Here is a 24,423-nt window from a genome sequence, read left to right as displayed (position 1 = left end):
GATGAGGGAGTGGGTAAGGCTAAAAAGGCTCTTTGTAATGTCCTATTAAACTCCTGAGGGTTATATAAATAGTATTTGATAGACAGAACAGTTGAATGAGCGACAGCTGATAAGAAGATCTTTCCACTGGCTGTGATAGGATGTGAGGTATCAATTTGTGAGAAAATTAGAACAAATTGGTAGGCATGAGATTAGGGATAGAGGAGTACTTGGGTGAGCGGTCATCGTTATGTTTGGTCTCCCCTAAATTGGTAATACTTCATTAAAGAGCTTATCACAACACTCTAGAGCTGGCCATAAGACAGAGTGTTAAAATATGAAGATTCCTCATTCTGCCAGGGGCGTCTGCTTTTTCTCTGCTTTGACTACCAAATTTAGAAATAATCTGCCATTGGAGTTCTGCAATGCAAAGTCCGAAAACCATCTTCTGGAAAAAAAGTCCTGTTTTTTCACAGCAACTAGAACGTCCTTCTTTTTCCTCAACTGCTATTTTACCTCTGTCTTTCGGTGCTTAGATGCCCGTTTGGTTAGGTATAGTACTTTGCAAATTTTCATTCATTCATTCTTTCAAGAGAGGGAAGGGATTTTATTTTTTGAGGGACATTGTTGGTCAGTGGTAATATCCTTGTGAAAGTGCGTCACAGCGGCTGACCCACACCTGCCAAACACTGGAAATTTTCCACAATTTGAACGTGATTTGCAGGGTCATGCCTTTGGAGGGTGTTAGAGTGAGTGTTACAAGTAGGTCCTAAGCCTCAGAAAGGTAATGAAAATATACTTTTAGAAAGTTGTCTCTTTACTGTCAAAAGTCAGAGGCCTTTCCGCTAGTGTCAAACTATCGCCTGACTACACATGTCTCCCCTGTGGTGAGGTGTAAATTGCTCCCAGACAGTAAACCAAGAGCCCCAGGTTTGGGGAGGCAGTGTCTCTTCTTAAAAGGGCAGTCAGGGACGCTGTACCCAGTCCATTGCTGAGCTTCAAATGATGCCTTCCCTGTCACTGGCAACTGAAGCTCACGCCTGGGCCTGCCACTATTTTGTCTTTCTATCAAGGCTGGCTTCAAACCCAGTAATATGTTAGAGGGTGGATAAAGGATTGCCCCCCCCCCATCCACAGGCTGGCACCGGGCATAAAACTGGCACCCCCAGAACTCTCCTCAGGACACTTCTGTACCTGAGAAGAATCAGAAGAAGGACTGTCCTCTCTCTGAAGAACATGAAGGAGGATTGGAAATGCTTACTTTGAACTCAGGACCCCAGAAGTAACTCCAAGTGTCAGTTGGTGACCTCCTGTTTGAACTTCAGGGACACAATAAGCTCCCAGGGGCCATTTACTGCTTTTCAGATGACCTTTCCCAACTGGACCTGTCCCTAGTCCCCTCTGCTGGCTTCTGTGGCAGTGAATCTTGACTCTCAAGTACTGTTCCAAAGGTTTTGGACCCTTGGTTAGGGTCAGAGTGTACTCCTCCCTACCTGACTGCAAGCTTTACTAGATTTGATGTGAGCATCGACGCCAACCACCTTCGTCGGCGTCTTCACCGGACTTGATGCCGAGCAGCACCTGATCAATGGCTTCACCGAACTCAATGACAAGCAGCAGCCTATTGACACCGACAACCTTCACCTTTGCAGACGAGTCCTCGACGACCATTTTTTCCTCAACCAACCTTTCTAAGTCAGAGGAAAACTTACCACCGGAACGAACCTGGTCCCTGTACCCGACTGACTATCCATCATGGTCAGCCTCAACCTTTGACTTTGGCCTGGTCTAGCACAACCAGATATCTGCGATTTCCGCTTTCTGCTTTTTTATGCTATCTTCAAAAATTCATATCTCCAGTTTAATTTATTGGATTTTTGCCATTTTAATATCATTTTATGTATCAAACTATTCTATATATATTAATTTGATTGAGTGCCAATTGAATACTGCATAAATATTTACACATTGCCTCTAAGCTAACGCTGACTGCTCTGTGACAGGCTACCAAGGCGTTGAACACATGTATATTGAGTGCCTCTAGAGGTTCAACCTGACCAGGATCGTGATTATTATTTGAGGTGGGTTCTCACACTCCTCATATAATATTCCAATTTCTTACAATATGAAAAACTCATGTCTCCTGTTTTTCAGTGTTAAAGGAAACCACTGGCCACGTGCCAATGACTAAAGATAGTTCAAAATAGCCCTTAAACATCCCCTGCATGGTCCTAGACTCACGGAATTAAACCCTACTGCGTGCACCCTATCACTGCAGTGCTATATCCTACCCAGATGGTAACACGCCGCCATAAATTCCACAAATACATGCGTCCTTCTGCAATGTTGCCTCAAATGATCAGAACACATATTGCTCATTGTGCCTCATCGCACGCAACAGCATATATAAAAGAAAAAAAGTTACGTCACCTCTTTGAGGGCAGGTTCTTGGACCGTATAATGCTATGCAGCAGTGCACACTCCAGACAGCCCAGAAGCTATGAAGTCCAGACAAATTATAAATGCTAAGAAGCCACACCCCTAACATGCTACAAATACCAATAATGTAGTATACACAAGTCTATAATCATAACAGGAAATTCATTGCTGTGTTCATGACCTAGATTTGCAGCTCTCTTCACACCCCTCAATCTTCTTAGTAGTACCAGTAACAAGGATGTTGCCCTGGCTGGATCAGAGGACTCTTGTTTGTTTAGTGGCATCTTTAGAAGCTTGAGATGAGGTCCAATGTATCTTTTTCCCCCACACTTTTCCTTAAAATTTTTTCATTGGATGTGTGCTACCATTAAATGGTAGTTGAAGGTTTTTAAGATCGGTTGAACATGGGTCTATTGTTCCAGAATCTGTCAGGTTTTGCAGTTCCTTTTACAGTTTACATTTTTGTGATGGCCACATTCCATAAAGGTATTTTCTGTGATGTTCTGAACCTGGTGGAGATAGAAGTGATAGAGTTTAAGAAGTTTACTAATTTGACTCCTTCAGTTCCTAACTGATTTAGTTTCAGCAGGGGGTAACTCATGGGAGAATGGGAAGTGAAAACTGAAGAGGTGGTGAAGGACCCACAATCAGAATCTCTGCTTTAGCTCCATTTAATGGTAGCCAACTATACTTAATCCAGACATGGATGACACAGAGACATTTGTAAAGGTTTATTCAGTGCCCCTCTCCAGATTCCTCAATAATTGGGTATTGTTGTCATACATAGGGGAATTCAAGCTCTTGGTGATTTCCGGAACAGAGATAGTACAAACTGAAAAGAAGCAGAATTTGATAATTTTATGTTTTTGAAAGAAATGTCTAGGCTTTAGGACAAGACGTGTTATAACTTTATTATGGACAATGCCTGGCTGGTTGGAGGCAAAAAATCTCATGCTCAAGGCTCTTTTCAGTTACACTTGCAATGTCTCTTAGGTGCATCATGATTGCTGCTGCCTTTCAGCTAGGTTTGTGCTATACGAATACCCCACACATATGTTAGATGGTTAATGGGTTTTTTAATTAAAATTAAGGCCAAAACTGAAGGTGATTTCTTTCAATCCATTTACAATGGAAACAGTTCATGGAATACGTTTTATGATAATCAGATAGTACCTGTTGCAGCAAATTCTGCATGTGTAGAATTTATGTCTGGAATGGAAGTTATTAAAAAGCAACCGTAGAAATATTCAGTAGGGTTTGGACTTCCTGAAATGTAAAGTGCTGGAGCACCGTGGCTTGCCATGCTTGTATTCTTCAGCCTATCTCCTTCCCTGCATTAAATGTTGTTCCTAAGTTCCAGTGTCTAGAGCTCGAGAAGCCAGGAGGAAATTACTTATATGTTAATGATATGTTTATTGCACACTCACATTTGCCATAGAGGCAGTTTTGGCTCCTGGCAATCTCTTGACTGCCCTATTAGGTCCCACACATCTGAGTTAATGGTTTGAAAACCAAAGGGATTGGTGACACTTTTTTATGTTAAATATTTTGTCTTAACACAACATTATTATACATAAACATGCAAATGTTGTTATTTGTAAAGAAAACGTGTTAATTTACATTTATGTTGACCATAGCTAATATAGGCCTGCATTTTAAAACGGCTAATATTGGTTACCATCTTGCTTTGTGAACATTTTATTTCTAGGTGGAGCTGGAATTCTAATTATGGAATTCAATGTTCTTTTGCTTTCTTTGCCATGTGAAGAAATGTTTTCTTTTCTTTGTGATCCTTATGAAATATTTTTGTGAGTAGTACTTTCACAAAGACACATGCAGAATACAGGTCGGTACCTGTATCTCATCCTGTAAGGTTAGAAAACCCAATACCGCTCTATGGTATCATTCGTGACAAAGTGGTTTAAGTGTGTTTAGAGAAAGGCCAATGACAATCAGGGCTATTTTTTCTAAATGTAGAGCTTACCTTGCAACCAGTGGCGGCTCCTCCACTAAGGCGGAGAAGCATCTCTTCACTGCCTTTCGCAGTAAAAGAAAAGGAAAAATAGAATGATAATAACTCAACGTTATTATCATTTTATTTGTCCGTGCTGCGGCGTCTTGGCAGGGCGGGCGGATTTGCTCTGCTCTCAGAGCAGGGGGAGGAGTGGTGGTGTAAGTGGGCATGAATGTTTTCCACCAAGGCTGCATTACAACTTGGGTGGAGAACATGACTAGGCTCCCATTCCCTGGCTGAGCGCCGAACCACAGCGCTCAGACCAATCACAGTGCTGCATTGCAACGTTTTGATTGGCTATGGGGAGCTTGGGAGCACGGGTGCTTCCTCCTTCCTGTTTTCAGAAAAGTGGATGGAGGACGGAGGAGAGGCACCGGCTGGTAAGTGATTTTATTTTATTTGTCACCTTTCCCCTCTTGTCACCTCCCCGCCCCAATGCTGCTTCCCAGAGGGAGCTGCCACTGCTTGTAACCAAATTATTTTTGCTAATTAGTGAAGGTACTTATTCGGTGAAAACAAGTGCAAGCACAATTGGCATTGTTGCCTTTGGATATCAAATGTTCTCGGACAAATAAAGAATATTGTGGGCTTCGGTTCAAAACAGTTAAGAACACCATTGCAAAGTACTTTTCTTGGATAAACTTTGAAGTGATATAGATAGAGGTGCATATATTTAAACAGTTTTTTATTTTCTTATTTTGTGAGCCGGTAAAGGAGAGAGATTGTACTCTACATTCCTAATTTTGTATTGTCTAGTTTGGTTTTACTCATTTATACTTGTCTGTCCCTATCAATGACTAGACCCAAGGGTGTATAAGCAGCACAAAATGACGTAAATAACATCTTACAACTGTTTTATAATCGTGAAAGAATATAGCCATTCAGTATCAGTCATTGTGCAAAGTTTAGATGAATACCTATACAGAAATGTAAAACTTAGGTTGCAGGCCTTTGCAAAAAAAGAAACACTTTGTATGAAACAATTTATCAATAGAGTTTAAAAAGCTTATTTTACGTCTCACCTAGAGAAAGCTGTTAGCTGTTTGTTCTAAAAGTCCTATTGTATGCCGAACCAATTCATCAATTCATACAGTGGGCTTTAACGCCCATTGCTTCTCAATTGTGCTTTTTATTGTCAATTTAATTTCTTGCCAATCTCATCTGCTTGATTCTTATTTGATGTATTTCCTTCCTATTCTTGTGTTGGTCCCTCCCTGAAACATAGCTTTTTTGCCGTTCTTTTCATTTGATGACTTTTATCCTTCCATGCCTTACATCTGGGAACTTAATCGGAGTGCATGTGTTTCCTTGATCTGTCGCCCAATTGCTGTCTCCCTTGCACATCCCCGCCCACCTCCCATGTTCTTTGTGTTGCTTCCCACCCCTCTCAGCTCATACGTAAAAGCACAGCAATAGGAATGTTTTTTTCCACAGAAAAGCAGATTTGGGTGGGTTGGTATTGTTTTATTTCCTTCTCTTCACGTGTTACCTGAAAGCACAGGGCTTGCCACAAAGAGACAGCATTTAAAGCACTTGGGGGTCAATGTATACTTAGATCCTGGTGCTGTTGGAGAGCACTAAAAGGCTAATAGCTTTTGTTTTGAGTGAGCTGGGAAGCTTTTTTCCTTTACATTTAGACACTTCCTTTTTCACTGACAGCTCCTATGTTTTTAGGTCTCGCCTACGCAGTGCGCATGCGCTGCATAGGAGAGACCTTTAGTAATCGATTCGCCTTTTGAACCAAAAAACGTGCGCGCTTTGCATTGCCTTCAATGGCAACGTGTGCACGTTTGTGATTCCCTTGCGGGAGCGAGCAGCGGCGCCATATGTTAGCAATTATCACGCCTTGCTGCTCGCTCCCGCAAGGGAAACCGGTGCAGGCCCCCTCCTCTCTCCCCTCCCCCTGCTCCCTCCTATCAGCGCAAGGTGCGTGCGCTTGTTTCAAGATGTAGGCGAACTCGACGGGAAGGTATCAGAGCGCTTTACATGAGCGTTAATTACGTTACACAAGGTCACATTCATGTTTGTTAGACATTGTGAGATTAAGGAATTTGCCAAAAATCACAGGATGTTGAGCGTCATCGCCATACTCGAACCCGGTTCCTCCGATTTGAGAGAGACCGCCCTAGCCCGTTAGGGCACATCCTGTATTGTTAGAGTTTATGCACCTTAAATCGGAAAGATCATATGCTACTTGGGTTAAAACTACTTTCGAATAGGTAAAGGGCGTGTTCTTGGCGGGAGAAGCGGTTATGCCTCTGTGTATGTGTGAGATGTTCCGACGCTTATCTGCTACATAATGGAAAACTCCACATCAGGCAGGGCGGAGGGGTGAGAGGTCGGAAGGTAATGTATAATAGCTTAGGATAACAGTACAGATAATTGCAAAACGAGGTTATCCGAAGCAAATCTGGAAACCATATTTACTGTATATACTGAATTTGGTTTTAAATTATGGATGTTTCGAGGGATTGCGCTTTTCAATGCAGCAGTTGTCCTGTACCTAGACACAATGATATCTGAGTATAAACAAACTTCTGTCCCATTAGAGACTTATCATCGAGCACAATCCGGGGCATTCTTCCGCCGAGGGGCTCGTGGGGCCCAATTATCTCATTGGCCTTATCCTGCGGGATGGGCTTTCTGCAGACTCATGTCTGATACTGTGTACTCCGCAGATGGGAAAGGGGGGAGCGCGAGACATTAGTGTCCGTGTTCTGGGGAGGAGACAGGAGGATGGTGGTGGGGTGAACCGAAAACAACTCTGTACGAAGTTCCTTTTTCTGTTTTTTAAAGAACTCAAGATGTCCTGTGGTCCGTGGGAGGAAACAGTTTAGTTATGATTGTTCCATTGCATTATGGTGCTTTCGTTTTGCTTTGACACATCCTAGCCAGTGAAAGTATTTGGGAGGGCTCGTGTGCCAGCTTCATTTGCCCCACCCACCCTAGCTGCAGAATGTACTGAGAGGTAACACAGAATAAAACAGACATTGCGCCTTACTGCGCACATGTATTTGTTCAAAAAACACTCACTAGGCGCTGAACAGCAGTATTTGAGACAATTAAATACCTACATGTTTGTTTATAATCTGAACTTGTACGTATTTGCATGCGTTTGAATGCTGCTAAATTTCAAAATTCAAATGAGCAAAACCGAGACAGCATTTGCTGTTTTTTTTCACGCAGGGATGCTGATTATTTAATAAGAATTCTGGGGAAACCGCTCTAGAGAGGACTTTTGTGGGAAAATCCACTTGACAGATAGCAATGATGTATTCCATCCAGATGTAGGGACGCATATGGGCTTTAGACAATAAACTATATGTGTCAGGCAGAAAACAATACGTGGGTAGCTACAGGGGTTAATAAAACAAGTATTGGCATAGCCAATAGGTCTTGCTTTTGGGACCTTCTAAGTATTTAGTTATGCAGCACAATATTCTTGGTGCAACAACAACTGTTGCATGGCTAAACCCTTAAAAGGTCCCAAAGGCAAGACCTATTGGCTATTCCAATGCTTGTTAAAATAGCTATGCAATTAGTCCCACTGTGGCTTTTATGAGCTAGATCATGTGAAACGCTTTTTAGAAATTCTGCTCCTAGTTTCATGCGTGAAATGTATTTGAAAAATAAACTATCTTTTATAAAGATGGCAACTATCGAATTCAATGTTTAGTTTCAAGATACCTAAAGATATGTGTTTTTATTTCTATCCAATGGTGTAATGTTTTTCAGCAATGCTAGTTTATGACTTTAAAGCTTTACTTGTTATTCAAAAATGTTGGTTTTCACATATCTGAAAAAGATGAAATAGGCATACTTTTCATGTTAATAACTCTTCTCCCAAGTGCTGGAAGTGGACGTTCTGGAGGCGCAATGCCCTGAATGTTAGAATTACCCACAAGCACACATAGAGGTATTCACACCTATTCACACAATGCACAAGCTTTTGCAAAGCAACAAGTCTTGCATTACTGATAGTTTGAGTTATTGGCATTACAAATAATAATGCAACGCAAATAGCTCATACTTTCAGTAATGCGAGACCTAGTGCATTGCAAATGCTTGCGTAGTGAGCCAGGAACCAGCATTGTATGTCGCAGTGCAGTACCGCAAGCTGCTCCTAGAGGTCCCTAGTGAGCAAGGCACCAGCACTGCATGTCTAGGTGCAGTACCGCAAACTGCTCCTAGAGGTCCCGAGTGAACAAGGCACCACACTGCATGTCTAGGTGCAGTACTGCAAGCTGCTCCTAGAGGTCCCTAGTAAGCAAGACACCAGCACTTTATGTCTACAAAGTTGAAGTTATTGGCATTATAAATGGCAATGTTTTTTACCTAGCCATGTTACAGGGTCCAGTACCATATGTGGCCAAACGGGACCTCTTTTGGTCACAAATGGTACTGCACCCTGAAGAAGATATGGTAAATCCACCCTACTCTTAATGCATTACAGGCAAGACAGTACTACGAGTACATTCAAATAGCTATGTCGATATACACAATTAGTAGCTTTGAAATGTGACAAAAGAATTATTACATTCAATTTGGATTAGGTTGTACTCTGTGTGAAGCTGATGAAGGGAAATTTATAGACGGTCTCATATAAATGTAAGATGTTCTAGTGAGTGAAGTAACCGCTGCCAGCTTAGCTTAGGGCCAAGTGTGTGTCCTGCCTGAAGCCTTTTAAGAAAATAGTGCCTTGAGGCTGTAAGTAAAACCTAGGAAGTAACAACACATGTAACAGGGGGTATCCTCATGGGAGGTTACAAGAAGAGACAAGGCGGTACTAAGGAGGGACTACTAAGCCTATTGATCAATGAAAAGCCACCATTCACAAAGGACAGGTACATGAGCCAATTGAAAAGATGAGCGGAAAGTGGGCAGGGCTTTATGCCCATATCGTGAATACAGCATGTCTCGAAGTGACAGCGCAAGCGCTGCCTAATCAAAACCTAATAAGGGTGGGAATGATGAGGAAACACTCCTAAAATTGGTTGCGGTCTAGGGGAAGGAGTTGCTCCTCTAGAAGAATGTTTTCCCCCATGAAAGGGGGGGTTAACAAGTATAATTGAGCTCACACAAAACATTTCCCCAAGCACTAATGTACACTGTATGCTATTACATGTGCAGTAATGCCACTTCATTTGAGTAAATAGGAATTTGAACAGCTGTAGCTGTGTCTTCTTGGAAACGTCCGAATTCCAAAACAATGTCAATGCTATATTTGCGTCAAGGATACATGACAACCTATGGGGGTAAAATATCAATTTTTTGTTCATGAGTCAGGGTCATTAGGACTTACATTTTTTACTACTGTTAAAAATTAGATTAACAAAATCACAAGTGGTTGATGGTGGCAACTTGGAGGCGGACACAAATGCCTACATAGCTTTGACTAAAAATGTTGACCTGTCATTCACAACATAAACATGTGTGTAAATACTGGACAACTTCACATTTATGGGTTGGCATGGTATCTTAGTAGGTTTCATGGTGTAACTGTGATGTTTTCAATGTCAATCTGCCTAAAACTCAATATAGTGTTTATTACAGAGGTAGAATATTCCGTCCCAGTTGAGGGATTAAGACATTATACATTTACTCTGGTTTCTGAGGACCTGAACACTTTTACTCATTATATTCCTGATGGGTACCTAAGTTGTTCATCCGCTATCCAGATCTTCATTTCAAAGTAAGAAGATTCCTATGGAGATATTTTTGGGTTAACGTTGTCATACCTTTCCAATACCCAATATAGCTCATTACTGGGAGAGGAAACACCAGCTTAGTTTGTTAAAAAAAAGTATAGGAACAAAGAGTGCTTTTTAGGAGTTTGCTGTTGGTGCTGCCAAATGCTGAGATTGCTTAATATTAAGGGTTCCTAATCTTACACCTCTTCCTTTCCCCACCCTGCAATTCCTGAGTCTTTACCTGGTTCTTGCTACTTCTTCTTAGGTCCTTGCTTTCTTCTGGTCACTGTTTTCTTATCCCTCAACTCTTCTTCTTACACCTTTTTCTGCCTTCCTCCCTTGCCCTCTGTCAAAGTCTGATGATGAAAAATCATTTGTGGTACCAAAAGGCAGTGCCCACCACTCTCAACCACCGAAACTAATTAAGCACTGCAAATGACATTTTTATCAGTCGATCCTGGAATTCTGGATTTCTTTGGTTACATCCAACTATACCATACTCCCCATTCTAAAGTGGACTTGTGACATCATGCAGCACTTACGAAAGGCATGAAATAAATAAATAATTAAAATATTGCTCTGCTCCATGGGTATAGTATCAGTTGGGGGGTCTTCTTGCATAGAAAACAGGTTTGGTGGTGGTAAAGTGGCACACAATTTGTACATTCAGTGGCCAGTTTTCTTGACCATTGGCATTTGCTCCAACAGATCACATTTATAGGTGTAGCTCCCACAGTTCAATGTTTTTCAGTTCAGTTCAAGAAATACTTTATTCGGCAACTCAATGCCATAAAAGTAAACATATCAAGCAAAAATACATTTCATCGACAGATTTTAAAACCAGAATTGGAATAAAAACTTTCTTAATATCAGTCAGAGGGCTGAATTCTAAATACATGATAAAGCAAAACGTTGTATAAAGTGCAAAGATCAGATACAGTCAAATGCAATAAACAAGTATATAAAAACCCCATTGATGACACGGAGTGGGCCCTAAAATAAAAACATATAAAAGCTAATGGTAGTTAAAAAAAAAAAACTGTTTTTTCCTGCACCTAATGGCAAAAAGCTTGCAACCCCAAAACAGACCATGGGGGGAAGATAGCATTTGAAGGTACAGTAGGGCGGGTCTGACTTGGAAAAAGGACAATCTCTAAGTAATGGTAATATAAGCCTCTTACGTAAAGAAACATAATAATCACAGAAGAAAATAAAATGAAGAGTATCCTGCTCAGAGAAATTGTCACAAGGACAAGGTTTTAAAGTGCCAGGTTTTGAAAAACCTTGGGGAACAGCCAAGATCCAGGGAACCAATTGAAGACGAAATCTGGTTAATACAAAGCGATGGAAGGGATTGCCAACGATGAGTAGATATGGTTGAACATGGTTATACAAAGATAATGTGACATATCTTCTCACCGTTGGTTTTACCAAATCCTTTTCTTCCCTGAGTCCCTGGCGCTTGACCATGAACTGCTGTTTAATAGTTCTGATATTAAGTTTATCCAAGGGTTTAGGGCTACAAAATAAGTCAGGACAACCTAGCCATCAGCTAGCTCCCACAGTTAATCTAGATATTGGACACCTTTTCCTCTTTTGGGGAGGAGGAATATCCTGCTGTGTGCATGTTTAAATTATTCAAGTGTCAGTCCTAATTTTTAGGCCTGACGTGACAGTTCAGCTGTCCTCCTGAGGCATTGTTACCACTTGTTAACATACAAACATACAGTGAGCATTGGCTCTACCCAGAGGGTTACCACTCTCACTTAATGCTCCTGGCTATTTGCTGTGTCATTCACCTTCCAGCACGTGCTTTCATTGGAATGCATGAAGGGCTGTCAATTTTCACACTGTTAGTCGTATTCAGTTCTTTAAGTCTTAGAAACGTTCTACACAGAATCTTTTTTGCTGCTTTTTCCCAGAACCTGCACGTAACCAATGTAAATAGCATTTATGAATGCCTGTGTTTACATGCATCGCTGAATTAAAGTGAGACTCATTTGCTTTGCCAATGCTTGTTTGATGCAGCAGTGCTGTCCCATTTATAATTTTCCTCTGCCGACGTCCTTGAGGGAATCCCTAGAAACTATATATTAATATTCTGCACAGATCCCATGGACTGCATCCTATTTGAACCTTTATATACAAAAGCTTCCTCAAGCAGATGTAGTGAATATACTGTACATGCTTTGTAATGTATGAGGGAACAGTCGGGGGCTGCCTAACTATTATATAATTTCTTTCTTTTTTCATTGCAGGAATATTTTTATGACCGATACCTGGGTGAGTTGCCATAATATTTGGAGAGAATGTTTTGTGCCTGAAACTGCACTTTAATTTAATTCTGTGCTATGCGTATTGAAGCTTGCCTTTTGTGCCAGAGAGTGTATTGAGTTTCACATGCCTGGGATACTTTTTTTTAAAAAAGCTAAGAGGGAAAGCCAGTTTCTTCCTGCCTTGTGTTTAAATGTTTGTTGCACACCTTATAAATGAGAGGATGTCCTAGTCTAAATATGTGGTGCACAAGTATCTGATTGGCAGAACATCGAGTGAAGAAAATCTGGAATACATTGATGCTCTTGGTTCATCCTGAGGTGCCTCTGAATTGACTTGGTGTCTTATAGTTTATCGGTTTGTCAGTTCTCCTAGCGAACAGGCCTGGCCTTCAGTCTTCAGCTCGGCCACTGGTGTATGAGATTTTGCGGCTGCAGAGTTGTTGTTCTTTTACATATTTATGGATGTTCTGTGTTTTCCACAAAATCCATCATCTGCTTCATAATCTGCAGATTTTAATAAAATTAATGTATATCTCAAACGGATCAAAAGTTACGGAAAACTCGGAAACGCATGTTGCTGTGCAGTATAAGGCCCTTTGCAAAAGTTACCTGGCCACCTTTCTGTTCCTTTTTGCTGTTTTTGTGTGTTAAACTGATACTTTTGAGATGAAACTTTTGGTCAGACAGTATTAACATGTAAAAATGACAAAATAATTAAGTAATAATATCACAAAATGGGCCACATTATGCTAGCCTTTTCTTGGCACATAATTTGGTCAACGCTTCTGCATAGTTTGGTGCTTGCTTGCTGCATAATTCCAGTGGCCCTGGACTTTTAGTGGCACACCCGTCTGTTTGCTAATGTAGTTTGCACTTGGTGAAAGTGGAGCAAACTGATTGTGCACACTTATTCCAGATTGTGAAATGTGGAATGACGCAAACTTATTTTGCCTTGTGTTTCAAATTTGAAAGGTGTTACTAAATTTGAGGCAAAACGCCTGTGCTCCATTCCCTACACAGCAAGCAGAGTTAATGAAGGAGAATCACTGTCTTTGTATGTATTTTTTTTTTATTCCTGTGCAAAGTTGTCTAAAATATGGCTAATTGTATTTTGCTTTTTAAAACGCCAGCCTAAGAGTGTTAACTACTACGCTTCTCAGTGGATTTCAAGTTAAGTTTAAAAGTGGCTGAAACTGAACTAAAGACCTTAAAAGTCATCATTCCCCAGAAGAAGGTAGAATCCCAGAGCAGTTTTCAGCCACCATTTGAATAGGCATGCATATTTCTGGTGCTTGAACTACCCGGAATTAATTTTGGGAAAATAATTCAAACGTTATAAAATTGTAGATATGGGGTGGGAGGTGTGATCTAGTAGATAAGTGGCAACTGTTGAAACCGGGGGTTCCTCTTTGGCCAGATTATGTAATTCTAGACCATTCACTTAATCTACTACTTCAGCCAGTTATCCATTTGGCTACCATATGTACTGGTTGGAGATTGTCTAATCCTCAGTATTACGTGCCATGTAAGAGAAAAACCCATGAACTGACTGACTAGCCAGGCATTTAAAATGGACGCTCCAGGCTATGATCTTTTGTTTTGTCAAAAGCCAAACGTTTGAAGTGAGCCTCGAGACAGCCCCAGGGGAATGACACAAAAGATACCTTAGAACTGAAAGTATTGGCTTCTCGTTAAGGGGTGTTGACCACGCTTCCCAGTAGTCCAGCCACGGTTTTGTACTGACTCAGACAGGAGCGGTTCTCTCGAGCCACTGGCCAAGGCTATCCGTGTGCAAACCTCTGTTGGTTTGACTGGAGCGAAACTCCTCAATCACTTCGACATTAGCCCGTTTTGTCTACGTTCAGTATACATAAAAATCAAATTGTTTTTTTTTGGGGGGGGGGGGCTTTTTATACTTGAATGACATGCATGATGTATTTCACTTAAATTATAAAAAAAAAAAGGATAAAATTGAAATCGAAGTGGCCTGTAAGACATCTGCTTTTAATATTCGTAGCGCATGCAACAGTGGGCGCTGTTTTTATATGTGTGTTTTATTAATACTGGTGTCCCATCTGGTGAAGTGGTTGTGCAGTTTCCTTGAGTAGGTTATAATTCCCCCACTATACATCAAAGCTGAAACAGTACTATTAAATGAGAAGAATTTTTAAGGCACCTGGAGGAATGTAATTTAACAAGGTGCTGGAACCACCCAGCAAATCATTTCACGAAGAAACACTGACAACCTTTCTGACACCTTTTTCACTGTGGTAGCTGCCAAAGGGTAATAAAAATTTCTTTTTTGCCTGCAGAATGTATTAAACTATTTGGGTCGCCATACGCAAGAAATACTGGCCTCATTACTTGCGTACACAGTAAGTCTTATTTTTTTTATAACTATTTTGTATTACTAACTTGTCTGGCCGATTTACATTGTCATACTGATCTAGCTACTATCTTCTTTAGTTTATTTCATTCATTCTTCTTAAAACGGTTGTGTGTTATTTCCTGTACTATGGCATTTGTATGTTAATGAAATGTATTTCGATTTGAAAAACTTCAAAGAAATAGAAATTGGTTTATAAAGAATGATTAGAGATATTACTGAAAGCAGGGAACCCCGGCCTAAGCAATTTTACAGATTTGAACCGCAAACCCATACACAAAAATACAGACACAAGCATTTATCAAACCCAATACAAAGACGTTTTATTTAATTCAAGTTATAAAAATCAAAACTTTTATATTAATAAGAAGGTAGGAGTTTTTCTAAATTTATGTGAGACTACCCATCGTCCATATTATATATTTTTCAAAGCACATGCACTGCTTCCACAAATCATTCTGAGGATACCAATTGCCAGAACCCCCATTCAGGGGCAAACCGGGGTAACTTGGCCCAACCGTGGGGAGGTTGAGGCCTTTTACCCCTGATGTCTCGAGGCCATGCCTACTATGGTTCCTGAGCAACTGGGCCAAGTACCCCTTCTGCAATGGACTCTCAAGGTTCGTGTGTTCTCAGCAGGCCAAGGTTCTCTCTGGGGGACAAGGCAGGGGCTATACAGAGGGGTGAACACAGGCTCACAACTCACCCTGAGCTCCGCACCAGTTATAAATGATTGTCCAGCCAAATACGTTTGTGATTAAAGAAGTGTTTTATTTTACCGCTGCTGACACAAAGGGAAATACGACATTCACAAACAACTACACAGTATCTCTGAGGTCAGGGTTCTAGTGTTTTATTAGGAGGTTACCAAGCCCTAGGTCCCATTCCTTTCTGCTTCTAGCGATAGTGGTTGTTCCCCATTTACTGTAGGTAACATCCAGGGTAAGCCCCACTAGTAGCCTGAGTCTCAAGAGTTCACTCTAACTTTATTTTAAAGTCAACAGTGTTCCATAGCCACAGCTCTATCTAGCAGCAAGTTCACCTGGGTCCGCCTGGCCTGATATCAGTCTTACCCGCACCTCTCAGAATTGAAGCAACCGTAGTTCTTCAGCATGCACTTTCCATGGTGCTGGAGTGGCAGCAGCTGATTCACGTGAGTTTGCTGCACATGGCCCAAGCGGGTTGCACGTAGCGATCATAGAGTCCTCACACACAGACGTGTCTCCATAACAACCAGAGGTTTTGTGTGGCTGCTCCTTCCAAGGCAAGTCTCTGGTTCCTCCCCTTGGGGGTTTGGGTGGTGGAAGTGTGAAGATCCTGGTGTGAATACTACATCCCAGGCAGGTGTGCAGGATCCCACAGCGGCCTGACTCTGACAACCTTCCAGCTTGGACTTTGAGCTGGTCCTGGTGACCCCCCCCCCCCCCCCACCCCCCCCCGGCATACAGGTTTACCTCATTTTAATGGTACATGGGCTCCAGCAAAGATTGGCTAAGTGAAGTCCTCAGCGGCGACCCCTCCTGACATACATTGTTGCAGCAGAAGGGCTACGGCCCTCACCAAATGGCATTCTTCTCAGTGCGGCCTCTCCTGGCATACCGGAGCACTGGCTCTTCACTGCACAGGCTCCGGCCAGACCGGTGCAGCGATGCACACAGCTCAATTCATGGCGGCCATCCTCTGGCATACAAGAGTTGTTGACTTTATCCTGCCCACGTGTTATGAACCGTTCGGTGCAGCAGCATCTTCCACTCAACTGGGCACTCCACTAGAACTTGGTCCCTCCAATGCTCTCGTCTTCCTAATAGGACACACTGGTCTTGGCAAGTAGGCAGGCGCTGGTGCTCTAGGCTCCAGGGCAGATGTTCTTGTATTCCCTGGGTGATGTCCCCTCACATAGCAGGGAGACTTGCAGATGTTTGCCTCCAGTCTTGGTCACAGGCAGAAGTCTTGCAGAGCTTCCCCTTCTCACACAGCCCATCTGGCTGCTTAGCAGATTATAACTTTTGAAGTCTCAATCTCCCCTTCTTATAGTTCATTTCCAGACACCAAATGTGATGTATGGTCTGAGTCTTTGACTTTATATGTTGTGGCTCTGCTTCTTTTAAAGTGTATATTTTTCCTTTTCTTCTTCCCTCTTGAAAAGCTGTCTATCACATCAAGAAAGACTTCGAAGCCAGAGTTCAAACCTGGATGTCAGCCACAGTGATATGAGCATCAAAAGTTCAATCCTGAGCTCCTAGCCCTACTCTTTATATGATTCCTTATCAGCCCCTTCCTTGTGACCTCTCACTGAATCAAAGAGAACCCTTTAAAGCGTATGAAGTAATCCTGGCTAGCCCCTCTCCAGTGTGTGTTCCACCCATTTTAAAGGAATGCAGCAGTACACAAATCTGTATGAGAGGATTCCTCTACCTCCTCTCCTGATGTTTTACCATGCAGGCCTCGGTCTCCCAAACCTAGAGTCTGCCATGTATTGTACCGTCCACAGGTACATGTATAACCCATAAATGCATTTAACATGCACACATTGCACAGCACTATATCCTTAATGTACTGTACCATTCACAGCCACATATACACCTACAAGCACATGTTTTCAACCTGCACGTACTGCATAGTGCTGTCTTATCCATGCATTGTATGTTCCCTTCCCAGGTACACATTTATCTAGCACAGGGACACCACTCATCCGCTGCACAGCACTCCGCATCACCAAGGGTGAGTTCATCACACAGCAGTGGACAGAGGTTAAACAAGCATTGGCATAGCCAATAGGTCTCGCTTTTGGGACCTTATAAGTGTTTAGCCATGCAACAGTTGATGTTGTTGCACCAAGGATATTGTGCTGCATAACTAAATACTTATAAGGTCCCAAAAGCGAGAACTATTGGCTATGCCAATTCTCGTTTTTTTTTTGTTGTTTTGAGCGGCACCCTCAGGGCATTACTTTCCATTGTGAAAAATTACATTTTTTTAGCCCTTTCTTAGAATATATGGAAAAATATTCATTTGCTGAGAATATTCTAGAACGGGAGGTTCAATGAATATTTCACAAAATGTACACGTTCGCTAAATACTCGAGACTAGCATTAGAATAGTAAATGTCCTTCCCAAAACCCGGGGGCGCAACGATAAGGTTGATTGAAAACCGTAAATGAAATGTCAGTCTGTTTGCCTTTCTGTAGTAAAAAGGCGATAACATGTATTGTTATGCAGGTCCGAATTTACGTTTTAGCACCAACATACTTAGAGTTGTTAAAAAAAAAAAAAATGCTTGCCATCTGTGAAAATTTTAGATTTTTTAAGATGCAGTTTACAAGATCGGCTTTCAGTGAGACCTGATTTCAATATGAATGTTTCATTTTTTTTTTTACTTTAATGAAAATAACTGAGCCTAAGCAGTAGCGGTGGAGGATGTCTGTAAAGTGTAATTGGTCTGTAAATTAATTAATGCTTAGAAACAAATGGGCATAATCAAGCTTGAACTAGCCCCTTCATTATATGAAAGAATAACCATATTTCACAGCAATTATTGTCATGTCCCTGAAATATCATCCTAGGTTTTGAATATATGGGGTTTGCAGCCATTGTTTTTGTGCAACAAAAGTTGCAAAACTTGTAATGCATAGGGTAAAAACTAGAAGCAATCTAAGGAAATCTTCAGCAAAATGTAAACAAACAAAATATACCAAATTGTTTACAAGTAAGAATACTAGGTTCCAGGTTTCAATCAAAATATTATTTGTGTGATTCCCTATAACCATATGATGACTGTGCTCGTGATTAGTTTGAGTACACTAAGAATCATGATCCTTCAGTAAACAGGGATAATTCCTCGGGCTGTGCTTGCGATCAAGTGATGGAAATCCTAGGAAAAATACGTTACAAATGCAACTACATGAAAATGCAACAAGACTGTAGCACATTAAAAAAACAAATTCTTCAGTGATTTTGTTCAAGAGTTGTTGGGTTTTTCACACTAACTTTAAAGTTCGATAGCATAAATACTAGCAGGATACTAACAAGCATTGGCCGCGCGGCAATAAAAGTAACGCAGCGCGGCCGTAAAAGCGAGAGTCATCTTGATCGCGATCACTCTGAAAGCGAAAGTGATCGCGAATACGCGCTAAAGCAGCGGGGGGAGGGGCATGGTGCTGAAGGCTGGCGCAGGAAAGGCAGATGGCTGGGCGAGAAGGGAGGGGGGAATGCGGGGAGCAGCTGTGTGCGTGCACGCCATCGTGCACTGAAGCTTGTAGCCAGCACAAAAATGTGGGTAGCACTTTCTAAACCCACCTACTAAATGTCTCGCCAGACCAGCGTATGCGCTGGGTCAGGCGAGACCTAAAAAGGGCCTGTTCCCTCCTACTGATCACTTCACCTTATCCTGCCACCACCAAGACTGTGCTGCTTGACTCCTGGTGAAGGCAGGATCCTTCCACCATGTGAGTGTAGTGCCCTGGGAGCCCCTCCGGGTTCAACAGGACCGATGTCCATGAGACAGGCCTATGTTATGGCATACGCACATGATCAATATTTGCCTATCACAACAAAAACCAGCTTTAGAAATTCAGGCATCAGTACATTTGGGGCACTCGGTGCAGGAGTGCACATTAATTACCTTGCAGAGAACTTTTCGGTCTCAACACCTACTTAACTTTTAGCCTCAGATGTCAAATTCCGCCCCGTTTACTGAACATTTATACATTTTAAATGTTACTTTTTGCATGTTTATTTATACACACTTTAGTAATCCGTTAATATCATTTAATTTTCTAAATAATCACAGACCCCCTGAAGGCATCTCAGACACCAAGAGGCCCACAGACCACTGGTTAGGAACTGCTGAACTAGAGAATAAATAGAAAGGCATTAAGTTGCTTGACTCAGTGAGTGAAAAAGCTTTTGCTGAAAGATTGGGTGATATTTAATTTTTATGACAAATAAGACTGGTGCAAGTCCAATACCATTCAGTGATCATAATGTAAAGAAAGTGTTTGTTGAGATTGGGAAACCATTTCATGTTCACTGACAGAGGCCATAAAAAATGGGTCATATATGATGTGATGGAGGGGCCACCAGCAGATCTCTTTGAGCAAAAATCTTCTATATCCCAACAACATGTATGTGCTGTTATGTGTGAACCCTTCTTCCTTCACACCCATGATGGGCATTAGAGATAGTTTGCGCTTTGCGTTGTCAGCCCACCAAAAATCAACCACTTTTTTTAAACAAGTCCATGCCTATTATACTGTGAATTTAGGATTATTCTCTCCAAAGTCTCCTGCCTTTTTATGTCGGTAGAGTAAAATGTGCATAATTGGGTTTCTCTTTGTACAGAAACCTATACCTGGAAATATCTTTAGGAATTGGAAACACACTATACATTTTTTTTTAGTAAAAGTGTTCTTTAGCTGGCAGTGTCTTCAAGTCCTTTGCAACAAGAGTACAACTATTAAGTGGGGCAAGCTTATAATGGGAGGAAGAAAAACCATATCTTTCTTTTAGACCATCAGGGTATTATAAAGGAGTAATATTTCCTGTCCTTGGTGGACTATGGGCTAACATCCATGTTTTGAAACTGTTGCAGTGCTGTATAACAAGGCTAAAAAAGGAAGAAGTCTTCCCGGTAGTCACAGAAGGCATCCAAAGCGCATAGCATTTTCGTAGTTCTCCTTCATGGCTGCACTGTATGTGGTAGAACTACAGGAAAATGTATGGTAATATGTTGCTTTTCATCTTGGGTAGGAAAGAAGACCATGTGTCTTATTGGTGGATGACAAAGAAGTTACAGAAGCAGGGGAGAAGATGTGGTCTAATGCCTAGGGCAGTCGACCTCATCTGGGGAGCCGGGTTTGAGTCCCAGCAATGACGTTCAACATCCTGTGATTCTGGGCAAATCACTTAATCTCCCCGTGCCTAACAACATTGAATGTGTCCTTGTGCAAAGCAGCTGTAACGCTCATTTAAAGGGCTTTAATACCTGATACCTTCGGATCAAGGTTGCGCGAAATATAACAGTCTGAAAAAAATAAAAACACTTACCCTTGGCAGGGTAATGATTCAAGTGTTTTAAACTGTCACTGTAGGAGTAATGCTGATACACAAGTGGTGTGTTAGTGTTATTTAGCTGGAACAGATTGTGAGTGATATAAAGAATATTCTTGAGCCAGCCATTGCAAAAGCACCAGTGATGTCATTGGTATAATGTTGGAGCTGAGTAGAAGAGACTGTGAAACGTGTATGAGTAGGGGACTGAGAACATGTCGGTTAGGAGTAGAAGCAGAGAAGGTGTGGAGTCCCGGAACCAGAGATTTCACAGGCCACCTTGATAGAAGCCTTCGTGTAGATAGCCCCTGAGGCAACTTAGATTTATTGTTACCTAGGGCTTCGCTCAGGGTTATCCCCAGAGCAGTCCTATGTCCCTGATGACTGAGTCAACCAACCTCCCTTCTTAGTAGGAATGCTGCGGATGAAAGGGAGACACTGAGACGTATAGTATTTCAGGAGGATTGCCAGATTCTCGAATAAGCTGAATAATCACTTGTCTGCCTGACCTAACATCAGTGAACTACCAAGTGGGACCGAAAGAACAACGAAGTATGCTGGTAAAGAAACCAAGACTTAAGGATTTCAGCAGATCTCCTGTCAGTCTCTTGTATTTCCACTAGATCTGACTGCTCACAAAAATCCGACTGATCAGAAAGATCCTACTGATCCGAAAGGTCCGACTAATCAGAAAGATCTGAGTGATCACCAAGATCTGACTGATGCCAAGATCTGACTGATGCCAAGATCTGACTGATGCCAAGATCTGACTGGTTCCAAGATCTGACTGGTTCCAAGATCTGACTGATTCCAAGATCTGACTGATCATCAAGATCTGATCAGTGGTCAGCTTGTCTACAGGCTTTTCTCACAAGCTTGTTTTTTTTAGCCAAGGCACTGACTGAGTGGATATTTTTGTCAGAAATCAGATAGGAGAAGGAGCTAAAAGTCCCCGTGGTGCAACCTCAAAGGCTGGAGGAATGTTGGAATGGTCTTGCCTTGTTCATAAAACCTCACCTTTTGCTGCATGCAGCATGCCCTCACTGAGGACATTGTTTATAGCACTCCATCTCTATGTACAACCTCACTTAAGCTCAAACACACTGCACCATTGATAGGAAAGAGAAGGGCTCCGCTTGTAAGAAACCAGATAGATTTTTCCTGGAGAGGATCAAGAGAAGCCCTGTGCCACTCACTAGAATTACAGCTCTCACCAACCATTACGATCCACAAAGCCTTGTGAGTGGTAGGTACACTTGAGAGGCACACCAAGTCCTGCAGAAACCTTCCTTTGCTGGCGGGCAGCATAAAACACATGGACTACCTAGACTATACTCGTGGCTATTGATTTAACTGGGACAAAAACACAGAGTACATCCAGAAGGTCCAATGAATGGGCAGGATGGTATACCAATCAACACAGTACAGGATTAGACAATAAGGTAGCTCAGTGTGTTTGTGTCTTTGGGGAATTGTGTGGAATATAGTCATTTGAGAAATTCAGCCTTTCATCTTTGAGAGGTCAATAAAAGAACACCATTTGAGTTGTGAGTTGAAACCAACTATAGGACTGAGCTAGCTGTGCATAAGGCATCAGTACATTATTTCTTCAAGCCCTGGAATAAATGTGAAGACATATTAAATTGTTAGTTTACTTAATAGGAAATACATCTTGTCTGATTGTTATTGACATCTAGGCAACATCTTTCATTGATTTCGTATGTTAGCCATGCTAATAGTACCTTACACACCAATAATTTCATTATTGTAATATTGAATGTTCTTGTCAAACCATTTCAAGATAAAACAATTTGGCAGTTCATGGTCTAGTCTGACTTTCTTTGGAATAATTAAACTTTCGCTCTTACATTATCAGTGAATCCTCTTCTTTTAGGTCTCAGCTCAACATTTTCCTCTTAACGTTCTTGACTGGGCATCGTGTTGTGATATTACAGTTCAGTTGTCAATTGACTAGTTAGGCATAACTAAGTCAATACAATTTTTTTTTGTGTAAGTTTTTGAATTGTAAATTGCAACACCACATTCAACTGATGTTTTGCAGGAAATGTTAGTTTCTTTTTAGCACATTGATTAGTAACACATTTTAGTTAACTATCGTAATTTCAAATAGCAAAAGTTATTTTCAAGTAAATGTTTTTGGGGTCTGTAATCTGCAATCTACTGTAGCAACTGCCTTGAACTTCCTGGTAGCCATAACTTCCATGCTTCGGGGTATCATTGGACTGAGCACTGGACCAGCCACAGTACCGATGCGCCTGGGCATGCATCACTGAGGTAAGTAACCCAGCTCCATTACCCGCTACGGATGGCCTACCCTCGCACAAACTTGACTGTTTTGCAGACATGGCCTTACTGAATGTTTTTTACCATGCTGCAAAATGGGGACTGAATGTAATTGGCAACTCTCCTTTAGTAAGCGTAATTTCCAAACGATACTCCGTGAACTTGCACTAAACCAAGTAAAATCACGTCCCTAGCATAAGCACTGGTTCAGCTTCTTGGTTGTGTTTTTAATATATATTTATAACGCGTGCCTTAAAGTACTGTCCTTTTACTTTGGAGCTGTTTGATGTGCTGTAAATACACACTAGTGCAAAGACAATAATTGCAAGAAAGAGTATTACTGGCACTTTATCATGTTTCCCAAGTAATTAGTCCTGGCCAGTTAGGGACAAAATACCACTATGCCTACCGACTGACCTTTTATCTACCTACTGTTGCACCCTACATAGTTTTGTCCTTTTTATGTGACATCCCCTCAACTTCAGTGGTCCTCAAGGGAAGGATTGTAGAAATGTTTACAATGTTACTTAGCTGTTCTCGTCTTTCATTTACAACACATTTTCAAATATATATTTTACCAATTGCCCCAACTAAAATAATTTCTTGACAGTAAAACACACATCCTCACTCACACCCCTAATATCCTCTTCTTCCACCATTCACCCACTCCTCTCCCCGCCCTACCACCCTGAGCCACGCACGCTGGCTCACTGATTTGACATCACTGTGAACTCTCCCCATCAGGCTGTGCACAACACGAGTGCACAACTGTAGCAGCTGTTTGGTCTCCCGACCTGATTATGTCATTTTGTTATGCACTTTGAGGAAATGTTGCCACATGTCTTGGATTTCAAAAGTCCCCGAAATTAAAAGTTAGCATTTTTTCAGACATGCTGACATAAAGGAATATTTCACAAAGGAAATGAGTGGTTCTGCTTCAAAAAAATCCTCAGTGAGAGTCATAAATGTAGACAATTCCCGCTAGTGTGAGGGAAACCCAGAAACACTTTTTTTTGATAATGCACTGTGAATAAAACTTGACCTGCAGGTCGACACCAGATTTCCAAAAATAGGTGTCCTCTACTTCGTAAAAACTGGTCAGCTTCTATTGATTTATTTATTTTTTCTTCTGGAATTGACAGTTTACAACTACACCAAGACAACATGGCAGCACCTAGCTGAAAACTAAGTTGCACCAGTAACAAGAACCTCTAAACCCATGTATTTCAGAGAGAAAAATGAAGGTAAAGGGTGTCTGTCCGGAGATGAAGAGTGTACTAGGTTGAT

General features: G+C 41.5%; 1 protein-coding gene across 2 annotated transcripts in view; it reads left to right on the top strand.

Annotated features, from left to right (window-relative positions):
- GAS6 (growth arrest specific 6) overlaps nucleotides 1-24,423 on the top strand; it is a 290,215-nt gene that overhangs the window by 67,498 nt on the left and 198,294 nt on the right. For both annotated transcript variants that reach the window (XM_085622736.1, XM_085622737.1), the window contains exons 3-4: nucleotides 12,381-12,405; nucleotides 14,711-14,773. In XM_085622736.1, the coding sequence (XP_085478862.1) occupies nucleotides 12,381-12,405; nucleotides 14,711-14,773 (88 nt within the window). The remainder of the gene's footprint in view (nucleotides 1-12,380; nucleotides 12,406-14,710; nucleotides 14,774-24,423) is intronic.

Source organism: Triturus cristatus, chromosome 8, assembly GCF_964204655.1.
Source record: "Triturus cristatus chromosome 8, aTriCri1.1, whole genome shotgun sequence".
In the NCBI taxonomy this organism is placed as follows: Eukaryota; Metazoa; Chordata; class Amphibia; order Caudata; family Salamandridae; genus Triturus; species Triturus cristatus.
Note: the sequence above shows the minus strand (reverse complement) of the source record. Positions and strands in the feature narration are given on the sequence as shown.